At 32.0% G+C, this 15676-nt stretch overlaps 1 protein-coding gene and 1 non-coding gene across 3 annotated transcripts in view; one reads left to right on the top strand and one right to left on the bottom strand.

The window, feature by feature from the left end:
• The window catches only part of M7BP (Myosin-7a binding protein), a 133659-nt gene that overhangs the window by 60627 nt on the left and 57356 nt on the right, over positions 1 to 15676 (bottom strand). For both annotated transcript variants that reach the window (XM_068770165.1, XM_068770166.1), the window contains exons 3-5: positions 6594 to 6719; positions 5195 to 5295; positions 4477 to 4623 (exon numbers count right to left, since the gene is read on the bottom strand). In XM_068770165.1, the coding sequence (XP_068626266.1) occupies positions 4477 to 4623; positions 5195 to 5295; positions 6594 to 6719 (374 nt within the window). The remainder of the gene's footprint in view (positions 1 to 4476; positions 4624 to 5194; positions 5296 to 6593; positions 6720 to 15676) is intronic.
• Positions 11245 to 11316, top strand: TRNAQ-CUG (transfer RNA glutamine (anticodon CUG)). The gene has a single exon. It is a non-coding gene; the product is annotated as a tRNA-Gln (tRNA).

Genomic DNA, 15676 nt, shown 5'->3' with positions numbered 1-15676 from the left:
AACAAATCATAATACATAATTTAACATCTTGTACTTGAGTGAAGTGCTTGCGGCTTCACAAGATGCGCATGTGCTAGATGTGCCGTCTTATAGACGAAGATATAACGAAATTTTGTTCTCTAAAAAAACACTTTGTATGCGTTTAATACGTGCTTTAATAAATAAATAATTATATGTTACAAAAATTTGTATTTCTGTCTTCCTCGACTTTGAGCATCCTACCACCCTCACCACTTGGTTAATAATTACCCTTGTTAAAAAATAATATTTATTTCGACAATATTTTAAATTTATCATAGCAATGATTCAATAATCAGGTAATTTAAGAAAAAAATTAACGACATTAGGCCAAACAGTTACATTGTATCTTAAAGGTCTCTGAATAAATCGGATATAATAAAAGAAATTGCTATAAATATATCTACACTAGCTACATGAGGAAAAATTGGACAAATATTGAGGTTCCCAAAGCCTAAAACTTTTTCCTATATGAAAGTAATACAATAAATAATTATATTTGTTGCATTAAACAAAGAACAATGAAGCGGTGGTCTCGATGTTGTAGTTCCGCTTCATTAAATCCATCCGATACGCCCCATTCGTCGCAATTATCATATGACTGCATTAATTATTTTATTTAATTATATCAACCTGTAACGTTTTAGGTCGTTGACATCGGTCTAACAATACTCTTTTAATGCCTACACAACTAAGTTATTTGCCAGGAATTTATTATATACATAAGTCGGATAAACATATAATTTGTTCACATGGTTTATCACCATCGTAATATATAAATAAAACTGGACTGGACACAGGCCTTACTGATAAATTTCCAATAAAACCAGTTGGAAACGAGGATCAGTAGCTTGTATTGGTGTAGAATTCATAGTGGCTATGTGGTTAAATCCAGATGTCTTGCAAATTAACTGCTTGATGTAACTTGCTGGCTAGCAACCAGCGAGTTACCACAGCTCGGATACTTGGTTGGTCAGCAAAAGGTATATACCAGATAATACCTGCCGGGTGTAATTTAAGCTAGATCCCGAGAAGTAATGTGCCTCGGGAGCTAGCTTACCTGGCATCCCGAGGATTGGATAGTTAGTGCGTTTTTGATGACGTAAGAGAAGTGACTGTTCCTTACAAAACCATAACCTGTTTGAAGAGTAAGGTAATGCGTACGCGCACGAAGTAATGACTTTAATGAGTACTGCTGTCAGATACAGTGGAGGCAAAACATATCGTAAATAAGCCCTTGTTCTGGACGGGTGTACTGTACCCTTTGATATTAATATTTAATGGAATCAGGCGTTATTTTGCGGAAGTCCATCCTAAGTAAGAAAAGCGCCAATATTTAGCCACTTCCGCACATGCAGTAGTAGTCGTGCAACAACTACCGTTAAATCACTCAACACGTGTTTCACCCCTCCACGGGGCATCTTCAGGAGTAATGTTACACCGATTAGTACCAAACACAGAGTCTGTGTGCACTTTGTTGCACACTGCCACTGCATGCGCGGAAGTGGCTAAATATTGGTTCCTTTCTTACTTAGAATATTTGAGATTTCTTTTGTGATTTCATTGATTTGATTTAAGGTTACCAATGCAGAGTGTTTTTACTTCAACTTCATCTAGCAGAGAGTCTTTCTTGGGAATCTATGATCTTTTATATTAACCTTACTAAACTGAGATATCGCCGAAGTCACAGGTCTTTATTCATATATATATTCACATAAGATCACAATTATCTCTTACTAAGAAAAATTGTTTAACATTCATTCATCATTGAATGTAATTTCATTCGTATGACATCCACTGATAGACATAAGTCTCTCTCATAAATAAGACCGATTTAAAAGGGCCTTTCCCAAAAACTTACAAACTTAAAATGGCTGTCTTTTCTTGTATATACATTATTACAGAATGGTTTACCACTAAAGCCTTAAGGTTCTGCAGTGGGAACAGTAAGCGCTGTGTCGCAGGATGTCCACTCACAAATTGTATATAGTCGGAAGGCGCTATATTCATTGAGAAGGCTGTTTCAAACGTTCCAATTGGTAAACTATGGGGGAAACCTATGTTCAATAGTGGACGGTGATGATGATGTATGATAAATAGTATCTAATTCATTGATACTCATTTAATTAGTAGTACAAACGTAAGTATATAGATCCGTAAATAAAAATATCTATGTATTACCAAATAAATAATCATCAAAGACAATTACGAATCGTTAGCAAGAAAATATTTTCTTGTTTTCGCAGAGATGACTTCACGCGCATCAATCACAGACGCAAGTCATTGTACGCGCCGAGTAAAAAACCAGTTCTTGAGACCGTCCTGTTCTCGGTCTGTCGCAAAAAATTACCAGATGAGTAAAAAAGAATAACTTATATCTTCACTTAGGTTATTGGAACCCTATCGATTTACATGGGTTCAATTTATTAGTTCGTTTTGCAAAGTTCTCAGCAAGGTTTGTTTCTAACTGTCTACTGTCATAGAGCTGTTACAACCAATCGTTTTTCGTTCCAGTACCCTTTTAAGCTTTTTAATTATCTTTCCGTGTATTTATTGTCTATCTTTATTTTGAAATATATATAGTATATTCTATATTATGGTTTTCAATACTATGGTTATGTATTTCCATAGTATGGTTGTCTGTAAGAGATTGCCTTGTGGGATAAGACCGCTCTTTGTAATTCTTGATATGTTATTGTGAAACTATTTAAATGTGTACAATAAAGAATATTAAATAAAAAAAATAGTACTGTGTTAAGGGACTCTTGCACAAAAACCCTAAATAATTCATTTAAAGTCTATGTAACATAATAAAATGTTACGTTCAAGAATATTTTTAAACAGTAATGATTTATTATCAACTACGTATTGTAAACAATACATAGTATAATATTTGTATGAGTAAACTGTTGAATTCCACAGTGTTTATGCCATAAACGGTATAATTTTCACGCACCCTCAGGCTTTTAGGACGTTTACGAGATGTTTAAATGATATGCCGGTAAAATTATGTTACTTTTTAGAAGAGGACACCATGACCAGTAAAAAGTAAAAACAAATGATGATTAGAAAAACAATCTTATATAAATACGAAAATTTGTTCTCTATTTCCAATTGCCAAGTTAATACTTTTGTTAAGACGCCATCTATCGGTGATTAATTGCAACTAAAATACTTAGGTGACATCAATCAAGACTTTAAATGTCAGAATGATTTATGATAATTTTTCTTTAGTATTTTTATACACATGACGTAATAATAAATAAATAATAGTGTTCTGGTATTTTTTTATAATATTACACGTTTAAGATTTTGTGGTAACAGGAACTGTATAGGTATTTTATCTGAAAATATCTATTAAAACTTTTTTCCCCATTAATACTTATAATGAAGTTAAAAATATTAACCATAAGGAAAACAGTATCCCTTAACGCCTGCTCAAAGTTAAGAGCAATGTTTTGCTATTTCACAACATCAGGCGCTTTCAATTTATCGAGATAATTTAAATTATATTTATTATATTTCACCAAAGGCAGCGTAAACTGAATACAAAACAAAAGCACTAATCAAACAATGCATGCAACGTGCAATAACATTCACAAGTCAAACTTGAATTCAATCGTGGTTAAAAACTGTATTTATACATGCGCTGCATTCTAGAACTTATGCTAACAGGATTAAAAGTGGTATTTGTGTGCATATTAAGTCACGTGCATGATAAGTGCATGCTATAATGGACAACCGTGTCCAACCATGTTCTACCCTGTTCGGGTCTTACGTGATAGCGCGTCCTGTAGCGCGATGGACAGAGATGCGAGCGCGGAGCGCAGTGGTCTGTGATGTCTCTCGAACATTCTCAAATCTACGCAATGATTATATATGGAATCTATATAAATATTGTAACTACAGGTTAAAATCATAATTTTAGTATTCAAGATGACCAAGAAAATTTTCTTACAATATCTTCTTACCTTTAACAAATGGCCAAATAAATTACAACAAAAATAAAAAATAAAATAACTATTTATACTGTTGTTAAATTGTATAGATTATCAAAATAGGAAGACACTTTAAATTAATTCGTTTAATAACGAATTTTATTTAATAATCTGTGGGGAAGATTGTGATATATTTTTTAATAACACTGACTTCAATTTTATTTTAACTTACGAAAAAGGTTAACTAAAACTCCTCGAAATTTAGCGATTGTCAATTTGAATTAGTTGTAAAAAATGAAGGTCTCCTTGGTAGAATAACAGACTTAGTATAAATAGATGTTACTGTCTCTAAAGACAATTTCAATATTTGTTTCTTAAAATAAAACACTAATTGTCACTGTTAATTTAATTATGGAATCAGTTAATAATGTATCGGTAAAAGTAGTGTAATAATGTGTTAATATTTCCCTAGATGGCGCTTTTATCAATTTATGTATTTTGAAAAATAGTTTATACATACATGCGGGGTGATCATATAAGGGTGCAACCCTGGTCCTCTCCAATGGACCTCCGGCCAGCTTGGCTGAGAGCAGCTCGAGGAACTCCCTGATTGTATGCAGCTCATTGGAGACATCGCTGGTGTTTGCGTTGGGTTCGCATTCTTCCTCTGTTAGAAATTTCATTAATGACATTTAACAATATAGTAAAACTAATTTATCTAACAATATACAGTATCCTTTGGAAAGAGGCAACCGGATAACTCCGGCTTCGTAGAGCGTTATCTCTGTCGCACGAAATACAACGACTGACAAAACGTCACATAGGTAGTGTGGGACAGAGATAGTGCTCTACGAAGCCGAAATTAGCCGATTGTCTCTTTCCTAAGGTCGATGTGCAATATTCATCGCCGGGTACTATGCCGACATTTTGGCTCGACTTAATGATTTATCTATAATTACAATTTAGAGAGGTGCAAAGACAAATTGTGGTTGGTATAACAAAATTAATAAATATTCACTCTTCATAAATATATATAATGCAAGCCCCATTCAAGCCTCTTTCAATCGGCTTTTCTACTGGAAAACTATAGGGGAAGCTTTTGTTCAGCTGTGGGAGTGTTAAACCTGAAATGATGATGATAAGGAGTTGGGATTTAAAAAATGAGATAAGATGAAAGAAAAGCCGACGAACCTCGGATGTAGGTTCTCTAACCTTCTTACTTGGAGAAGGATACTTACCGATCTGCTCCAACTTCTCGGTACTGATGGACCACGGCATGAGGCTTAGGGCTCGCTGCACCTGACGCAGAAACCACGCGCCAGACTCGAACTTGACAGGTCTAAAGGTAAAATTTTTTCTCGGACAACAAAACTCACTTTTTTATTGAAGATATTGACAGCAGTAAAAAGGACTCTAGGTGTTAAATCTATCTAATATATAAAATTTCCAAGTCACAATGTTAGTTACCGTACTCCTCCGAAACGGCTTGACCGATTTTTTACCAAATTTTATTTTCGTATTCAGTAGGTCTCAGAATCGGCTACCTCTTGTTCACGCTTAAAATTTTTTTTTAATTTATTGACGAAATTTTTTGTTTTTATTTTTTTATAATGTGGCATAAAAAAATACACACAACCCTAAATTTTCACCCTCTACGATCAACCCTTTAATTTTTTTTGCAAAACAACGTTTACGGGATCAGCTAGTTTTAACATAATATAGAAGGCTATGTTATGAATGAGGAGGTCTGTAGATGAAGTTAACTGATATAGACTAGCGGGTTGTGAAGTTGTAGGTACTGTTGCAGGCTACATAGCAGGACAGATCATTGTTGGGGGGGGGGGAGGGGTCTAAGGTTCTGGAACAGAGAAGACGGACCGGCAAATGCAGGGTTGACATCCTGTCCGCCGAAATGTAGATAGACCCATTTTGAACTTTTGTCAATATACTATTTTGTTTAATTACAATAAATTAAATTTTAATTTTCTTCTTGAAAACCATGTTGCATACATTCAAGTAGGAAACATAAATCGGGTCGTATGAACTATGGTATGGATGCAGACCACTTCCAGCTGGACTTATTGGAAATCTATAGAGGAGGTCTAGTGGTGTGGTAGGAGGAGGTGGTGGAGTAATGATGATGATGTAAATTTATAATCATGTTTGTTTTTAATAATATTCGTCTCACATGGAATGAGAAAATTTAATATCTGTACACTACTTTCTCAGATATTTTCAAATCATTTGCTAATAAAATTATTTACTAAATTTTAAAATACAATTAATGTGTGTGTATTTCTATTGTCTTTTCCAGTTTGAAACTGTTAGTTTAATTACGTCTTAGTTTAATTTATAAAGTAACTTATAAATTCACAATTCAGTATTCACACTCGTACACGAGTGAAGTATTTATAATGTATACCCCGAAATTGCTTTTTCCTTTACATGCTCTCAAATCTCTATTCAAATGTCTGGTAGTAGACATCGAGCGATAACACCGCATTTTATACCACAGCTGCATAAATTGTTTAACATATATTATGACACTTTTCTGCGTGGTATATTATATGTAGAGGTATATATTTTTATTATGATACGCAATAAAATATAAATAAATAAAAACATAAATAATGTTACCTGTGGTGGTGGCAGATGCAAGGTACGACCCCGCCCTCCAGACATCCGCCGCATTGGCCGCACAACTTCCGTTTCCGGGAGTCAGTTATGCTTCTCTTTTTATTATTTCTGATACTCTCTTCGTCACTGTAACAATAATTGTTTAAATGTTGTTAATACAGCTGTATACAATAGCTATATAGCATCTAGCATGTGCTATATAGCATATAGCATAAAACATATAGCATATAAAATATAGCGTATAGCGTGTAGCGTATAGCATATAGCATATAGCTGTATAACAGTTTGTATAAATACAAATGTCATTGAATAATCTAGTTATTTAATTTAAAAAGTTGGAGTTGGAGCCAGTGCTAGAGGAGCTCCCTCCCTAAGTGGATCAACGCATTCAGGCAGAACAAGACCGATCTTCGTGGATCTTTGGTGATGTTTGAACTGATTTGTTGATGATGAGACTCATATTTTGTGATCCGTTACCTGATCGTTAAAAACAAATTTACCCATATTCTTTAGGCTTAGACAAGATGGTATATCCAGCTTATTATATATTCCGCGGATATTCCGCGCTGTGATTTCCATTCCGTGATCTCTACCCCATAACTATAGCTCAAGGTGTCATATGTTCCGCGTGCTCTATGGCGAATTCGGAATGGTGCATATTTTAGTTAAATTTATAAGTAAGTTAACCATTTTTTTTGTTTTATTATTACTATTTCCAACGACAATTTCAAACTCAAAGATTTAATATGACTATAATTTAAACCCATTTTTAGGTCATAGCAACATTGTATAAACAATGCTTCGTGTCTTGCGTGATTACTTGGGCAATCAAGTCGACATTTCGCAACAACCCTACGAGAATTACTAATGTACAATGTTGGACCGTCAAACATTTTTACTGAATACTATATAGGATGATTTTTTAAAGGTGTAAAACTATTAAATGGATGAAAACAGGTCATTTGTCAGCAAAAATCTTTAAAGTTTTTGAACCAATTTTCAATCACTCTGTATTAAATAATAACTCTGAAATATGTTACATTAATTTATTTTTATATTGGAATACGACAGGTCAATAGTTTATGGGAGTAAGTCTGAAGCGACAGATAATAAACAATAATTAATTTTAATATGTAGTACTATATTATAATTACGTTATTATTTCTAAAACTATTGATATTTAGATAAGGTGTACCAAACATTAATTGCCTGTAAAAACTATACGGCGTGGGCAAGCTTCCCACTATCGACTTTGATGAAATATACATTCATCCCTTTAAATCTTTTACATCAATAACCCATCATACTATATATAGTAAAACTAGATAAAAAATCAAGTTACATTTTTGAACCCTCTTAACACAGCCATCTTGCTTTATATTAAGTTATAAAAGCTTATCGTCTTTTCTCTGACAACCTTCACCTATATTGAAATATTAATAGAATGCTTTGTATACTATATAATTATATACTTTAGACTTATATATATATATATATATAATCGTGCAACAAAGTGCACCGCCCGATTAGCTATGTTACACTAATCGGTGTAACATAACTCCTGAAGATGCCCCGTGGAGGGGTGAAACACGTGTTGAGTGATTTAGCGGTGGCAGTTGTGTAATTCACATTGTTTGCCGCATACGCATTTATCAGCGGGCTGGCGGGCGGTGCACTTTGTTGCACGACTGCCACTGCATGTGCGGAAGTGGCTAAGTATTGGTCCTTTTCTTACTTAGGATGGACTTCCGTAAGGTACGCCTGATTCCATTAAATATTCAATACACATATTTTGTACTTAAAAAATTTAAAAAAAATATTCGTTTGCGTGTTTTAAATGCGTATTATATTGCGGGTCGCGCAGAATTTAAAATTGGCTGGCTCGAACTATCAAGGGGCCTGTCCACCTCTTTTATATATAGTATCGCCTGTAGAGGAGAATGATCTTTAAGATGCATTTACAATATAAAATTATTTACCTAAATCGTGCGCTTCGTGACCGTTGGATATTATGACAAACAGAGCAATAAAGTTTTATATCACATATAGTTTTGTCCTCTGACTTTGTCCGCGGTTCATTATCTTGATTAAAGAAGGTTTTCTACACGCGTCATCTATTGATAAATACTATCGTTCTAATTATTGTAAATATAGCAAAACGATTTTAATTGACACAAATGGTTTATATAAAATGAAATAATGTATGCAATAAAATGGTTTTGATTTTTTTTTTGTAATTTTATGTTTGAATAAATAATGGGAAAATTTATGGGCTATACAACTTATTTCATTATTTAACTCTTCATTCTGATGCAAACGTAAAATAAATGATATAAAATATGCCAAAGACAAAGGAAAAACTGCTGTCTTATCGCAATATTTTAGCACCCTGTATATAAAGCGATCACAGAAATATGTTACATTAATTTATTTTTCTCTTATAATATGACGGACTAATAATTTTCATATATAATATGAATAAGACGAAGGAAAAACTGCCTTACATTATTTTCCTATCATCTTGTAAAAAGTCATCATAGATATATGTTATATTAATTTATTTTTCTATGGGAATACGACATACGTATAAATTCTGGCAGCACAAATTCAGCAAGGAAAGATAATCATAAGAACTTTAATCTACTTAAATTTTTAAGGTAAATGAATTTTGATAATGCATCCTCTGTATAATAAGTGTAAAATTTAGTGGATATTTAACTTATTTGCTATCAAAATAATATATAGCACATCTAAAAGTTCTAGAAGTATCTAAAAGTCAGTTCTTTTAGAAATGACATTTAAAGTAATTATAACATAGTAAAACAAAGCATTTTCGAAGTTCAAAATACTACATGTATATATATATACATGTAGTAGTGTAGTTATATATATATATATATATATATATATAGATATATATATATCTATATATATATAAATAAATATAAATATATATACATGTAGTATTTTGAACTTCGAAAATGCTTTGTTTTACTATGTTATAATTACTTTAATTGTTATTTCTACTAAGTTCTGCTAAATACTTGAAGTTACTTGTTGGTGAGAATAAATAACAACGTATTGATGGCACCTAAAAAGTAGTAAGAAACATGTTGGACATTCATGTCGAATTTGACGTACTTCATGTTGAACCAGGTTGAATGACCTGCCAGTACTACCATATAATGGCGGTTTTTTCAATCAAATGTGTGGTCGAATAATTCTATTAAAAATAAAGAGATATGTGAATCTGCAATATAATAGAGCTTCCGCGTACATTTTGTAATATTTGAATGTATAACAAGTGTGAGTTATTATTTAAGTAACTCTTTGTTTTAAATTCCTACACAATATGCAGCTTTCTTAGAATGATACGATATAACAACGCAAGGCTTTCGATGACTGTTTCACTGTCTTTCTAGCTTTTAAAGCTGCCTCGGACACATGGCTCGAAGCCAATAAATTAAAAAAGAATTTACGTCAGATGCTTGTCGTATTGATTAATAGATATATATTCGGTTGTCGGATAAAGGTGTGAAACGTTTCTCTGATGTCGTTTCAGACTGAATCGATATCGGAGTTGGGAGGGGATCGGTTTGAGTTGGACAAGGGGGCGTATACATATATATATATATATATATTCTGGCACTTCAAAGTCTGCAAGGACAGATAGTAAACAATATTTAATTTTAACATGTAGTAATCTGAATTTTAAAATATATTTTCTTACTATAATATATATGTGTTATTTATTGAGCCATACATATATAACCAATCACCGTGTATAGGAAAACTAATAACAAATTTATACACATATATACATATACATATATATATATATATATATACATATATATATATATATACATATATATATATATATATATATAATATAAACATTATTGGCGTTATCACTATCTATGCTACTTATAATTTAGGCTTTTAGTACTAATTCTATGATAACTGTTCGCGTTATACCTTGCAACATAATTAATAATTTTTTATTTAACACATGATGGATTACATCTCTAATCAAGTCAAGTCTACATAATGTTTTGATGATAAATAACTCATACCTGATGAGAATAAACGAAAAAAATTCGGCGAGACAATATATTTAACAGACGTAGAAATAGCAGTTGGCAGGGTACAGCGTCAAGAACAGATGACCACTAGGGCCTCTGTAGAGAACATTTATCAGCAAACGTAGTTTCGACGACCTTGTTAAGGTTGTCGAAAGATGAAGGCCTTCGAATGTTTTTAACCGATATTATTGTAAATATATGAAGGAGGCAAATGTCCAATAGTGTACATCCCATGGCTGAAATAATGATGAAAATAATGATGAAGTGACATTAAAGTGAACACTTCATACCCAAGGTGATATCGTCTATGAAATCACTTACAATTTAGTAACACGTAACATACGAACACTGAATTTTTCTCTAATTTAAAACGTAACAATAGTATATTCAAAAATTTCAATTAATTTTACTTTAAAGAAATATCATGTATTGTATCTTGTTCTAATCATTTTGTGAAACCTAACAAGTAAGTCAAATATAACTGAAGAAAAAATTTTTTTTAATTGATTTTTAAAGTAAAAGTCATGATTTTTGTAATGATTACAATTTTTAAATTTTTACTCATCGGTTCCATGGTGTAATGGTTAGCACTCTGGACTCTGAATCCAGCGATCCGAGTTCAAGTCTCGGTGGAACCTTGACTTTTTATACTTATAAAATAATATTACATGTCCATCCCTGTTTTTTGATATAATTGATAATACAAATTGATTTTTCATTTGGTAGTAAATGAAATTCCGTCTCAAAAGTACATACAACTGTCAACACTAATTTTGTAATACGAAATCTTTGGTAAAAGGCATAATTAATTAATAATACAGTTGTTTACAATATCGAACCAGTGTTGTATAGCAGTGTTAGCTAGGGGTAGAGGGCTGAGAATTGCGAATGTAAGTCGCGGGATCGGTTCTCGGGATACAGCCATATATATAATTTACACTATGTACATTAATTACATGGGATTTTCTATTACATACCATAATTCCACATTGTCAGATATCTTTAAGAGAGGCCTTTGTCGCTTAAAACTATCTAAAAATCAATTGTTTCAAATATAATAATGTACTGACAATATAATAAGAAAAAACGTTTTTAAAATTCGGATTACCACATAGTAAAAATAATTGTTCTTTACTATCTGTATACACTTTGTACTGATAAATGTTTTTTCAGAAGGCATCTGTAGACTGAAATGACAAAAAATATAAAATACTTCTTTAATTATATATGAAAACCTGACAGATGTCTTAGGTAAACATGTTAGATTCGAAAGTTAAAATAAAAAGATATTTATTAATATTTTTAATAAACTATATTGTTAATTCAATTTTGTCGAACGTAAATAAATAATATTGCTACTTCTCCTTGTCAGTTAAAAACGTTTTTAATATTCATTCCACAAACACTGCCCTTGCGATATATATGGTTATATTCGATTGTTGTTGGGTGTTGTTAGCCTTTCTTCCTTTTACAGCATCGTTGAACTCAGGGATTTTTTGATTTTCGAATTCGCGAATAAATTAATAATAAATCTAAGGGAAATATGAATTTATTTTGATATACACTACCGTCCAAAAGTCTGAAAGCATATCTTTTATTGGCCAAAAAAAACCAACGCCTGCTATATATAGGCGGTAAAAATTTGTTACGAATGTCACCTTTGCAGCTTCTTACTACTGTTTACATATTAACAAAGGGATCGTTGGCTCTCATTAAACAGAAAATTTTAATACAGATCAATGGGAAAATGTTCTATGGAGTTATGAATCAATTTCAGATTTTTGGATCTAGTAGACGTGTGGTCTGTACACTGATCAAAAGATAAAAGAGCTTCCGAAGCGTGTATAGTACCAACAGTGAAACATGGTGGTGGTAGGTTGTGGTTTCGGGAACAATAAACCCGGATATCTTGCGAGAATAACTAGAAAATTAAACAAAGAAGGTTATATTAAAATTCTTCGAGACATAGCCGTATTCTGTGGAGTAAATCTGATTGGTCCTGAATTTATATTTCAGCAAGACAATGATCCTAACCATTCATCCAAACTGTACTAACATTTTTGAAGAAAAAAAAAAACAGATGAAAAGGTTTTAAAAAACATGAAATGGTCATCGCAGTCACCTGATCTGTCTCCAATAGAATTTATTATTGGAATTAACTCGATTAAATAATTAAAAAAAAATTGGAATTAACTCGATAGGAGAGTGAAAAATTGCTCTCCTACTAACTTAGAACATTTATGGCAGTTGTTAGAGAGTGAACGGAACAAGTTAGATAAAGATTATTTTAAGAAGTTGGTTAATAGAATGCCTAAAATTTGTGTTGAAATCACCAAAGCAAAAGGTGATCGCTTTGATGAAGCTAAAATTTGTTTGTTTCCCATTATTTGTTCATTTTTTCTTTGGTCTAACTTACTTTTTGTTAAATTTTTAATTTTATATCGATATTTGAAGAATTGAACAAATGAAGATCGTTCAATTTTGTTTTATTTGATTTTACATCGTTGCTTCCAATATTTTGGACGATAGTTTATATGGAAGTAAAGTATTTTTAAATTTAACAGATGTGTAACTCTATTGTTCAAGTGATCTGCACTCCCCAGGCCGATTCGGCCCCACGTATCAAGAATGTTAGCGCGGTATAAACGTATCTCAGTGTAGTTTGTGTATATTGAAAAAATGGTATAACAATATACACGGAATATTTAAGATTATTACCTACAGTATAGATTTTTAATGAATCTTCTCAAATGAGAGAAGTGGAAATTGACAAAAGCCTATTTCTATATTGTTTTCAAGTAGCGGGTTTGTATAAATAAATTGTAAATTTCACACGCCTATGTCCTTGATACGCGGATTTTCAAAAATTTTCGCAATTAAATTCTATTCAAAGAATTTTATTACTACTTGTTTCATATCGAAATGTACTTAAAAATAATAATTTAGTACTTATAAAGAATTGTCGTGGAGTTATCAAAGTAGAAAGTGCTATTAGAGGTATCATCTAAGAATTTAGAATTTTTTCTAATCGAAGTTGTAATTATTTAAAAATAGAATATTTATTTATACATAGTGTTACATTTTTGTTTAAAATGGAGTCTTCACCGAAGTGATGTAACAGCTCGGCGGTCTCCCAATCCGATAAAATAGTAGTATATCTCCGACCGAACCCAAAACGAGGCTTCGTTTCGCTACTTTAAAAGAGATTTTACAACTCTGCCAACTGCCATCTCAACCCCGCGGAATCTACAAATGCACCTGGAAAGCAGTGACAGTCTGATCCAAAAAATATTATTTATTTTTAAACATTTTTGTATATAATATATGTAACGTAACATTTTTTATTATATTAAAGCGAAAGTGTTAAACTCATATCGGGTTCACTTTCGAATTGCTTCCTTTAACAATTACATTACCCTCCTGTGGGCCGTAGACACTGGTTTATATGTTGGTATACATTTTATATCTAATATAATCCGAGGTCCCTAAGGGAGTCATCTAGTTATAGTAAAGAAGTCTATGCTAAGCGCTTTCTGTGCACACTTGACGTTTTAAATCTAAAAATGCCAACAAGCAAACAGCATTTATTTCACTTATTTATATTTCTTACACATTACGTAATGATTTACTTAATGTGTTATAGGCATTCTTTACCAATCAACACGGATTTGTTCAGATATAATCAATATACATGTCTGTAAATGTAGAAATAGAAAAAAGACTACATACTTTACCTTCATAATAAACCAGTAATTATTATGTAGGTAAAGTGCCTATTATATAATAATATAATCACTAATAAACACATACTAAGAAAGATATAATGTATGTTATTATGTAAAAAGCGAGAAAAATATGGAAATAGCTAAAATTGTAACCAGTAGTATTTCGGATAACTATAGAAACGAGGTGGTATAGTATAAGAACATTTTATGTCACATTCTTTTGGCTTACTAGTTTTCGTCTTTACATCACCTTTCTTGCTCTCTCACCTTTCTCTCTCCTTCGCTCCCAAAGTATCACAGTAGTTTTTCCTTTATAACTTGTCTTTGATAATATACCTTCAATATGTCAATTGAATTACATTCTTATACAAGTTTTATAATTTCTTAGTCATAATGTATACGCGACACTTGCTGCTTTGTTTTATTTCTCTCTATTACAATCTGCACGACCACTTTGCTAAATTTTAGGAACGAAGGGCGGCTTTTTTGTTGCCCACCAAGGAAGCATTTCAGCACGCTATTACAATAACATAATTAATGACATCAAAGAGACAAAGGGTGTTCAATTACAGGGTGGTTGAAAATTGGATTAAAAAAAGCTTTAATTTATATTTATAGCATATTTGTAAAAATTTTACACAGATTTCCAATTTAATCTTCAAGACAAGAGTTGATAGGTTTATTCTAGTCAAGCATGTACCATCGTAGACCTGATCATCGCTTAACATCAGACGAGATAGAGGTCAAATGCCTCGCTTATAAAATATAAAAGATATGGATAAAAAAAGTAAAAGAATATTTGACGGTCGATATTTCTCGTGGCCTTCAACCAAGCACTTTCATAAATTAGGTTAAGTGCCAACATATTTGTCTTGTAAAAGAAAAATATAATTCACTTTTTATATTATAACTAGCTGATCCCGCAAACGTTGTTTTGCAAAAAAAAAATTAAAGTTTTTAATTAACAAATGTAAGATAAGGGTTGATCGTAGAGGGTTAAAATTTAGGTTTGTATGAATTTTTGTATCATAATAAAATAAAAACCAAAAAAATTGTCTGAAAAATTAAAGATAAAATTTAGGGGTGGACCACCCTTATCACTTAGGGGTATGGAAAATAGATAGTAGCCGATTCTCAGACATACTGAATACGCATGTAAAATTTGGTAAAAATCGGTCAAGCCGTTTCGGAGGAGTTCAAGTTCGAACACCGTGATACGAGAATTTTATATATTAGATTTATTTTCATCGCTAAATTTCGTTATCGAGCTTTT

Source organism: Battus philenor, unplaced genomic scaffold (assembly GCF_028537555.1).
Source record: "Battus philenor isolate CCGP_79_NKW_IND1 unplaced genomic scaffold, ilBatPhil1.0.hap1 SCAF_3, whole genome shotgun sequence".
Taxonomy (NCBI): Eukaryota; Metazoa; Arthropoda; class Insecta; order Lepidoptera; family Papilionidae; genus Battus; species Battus philenor.
This window is presented reverse-complemented; position numbering and strand designations above follow the sequence as displayed.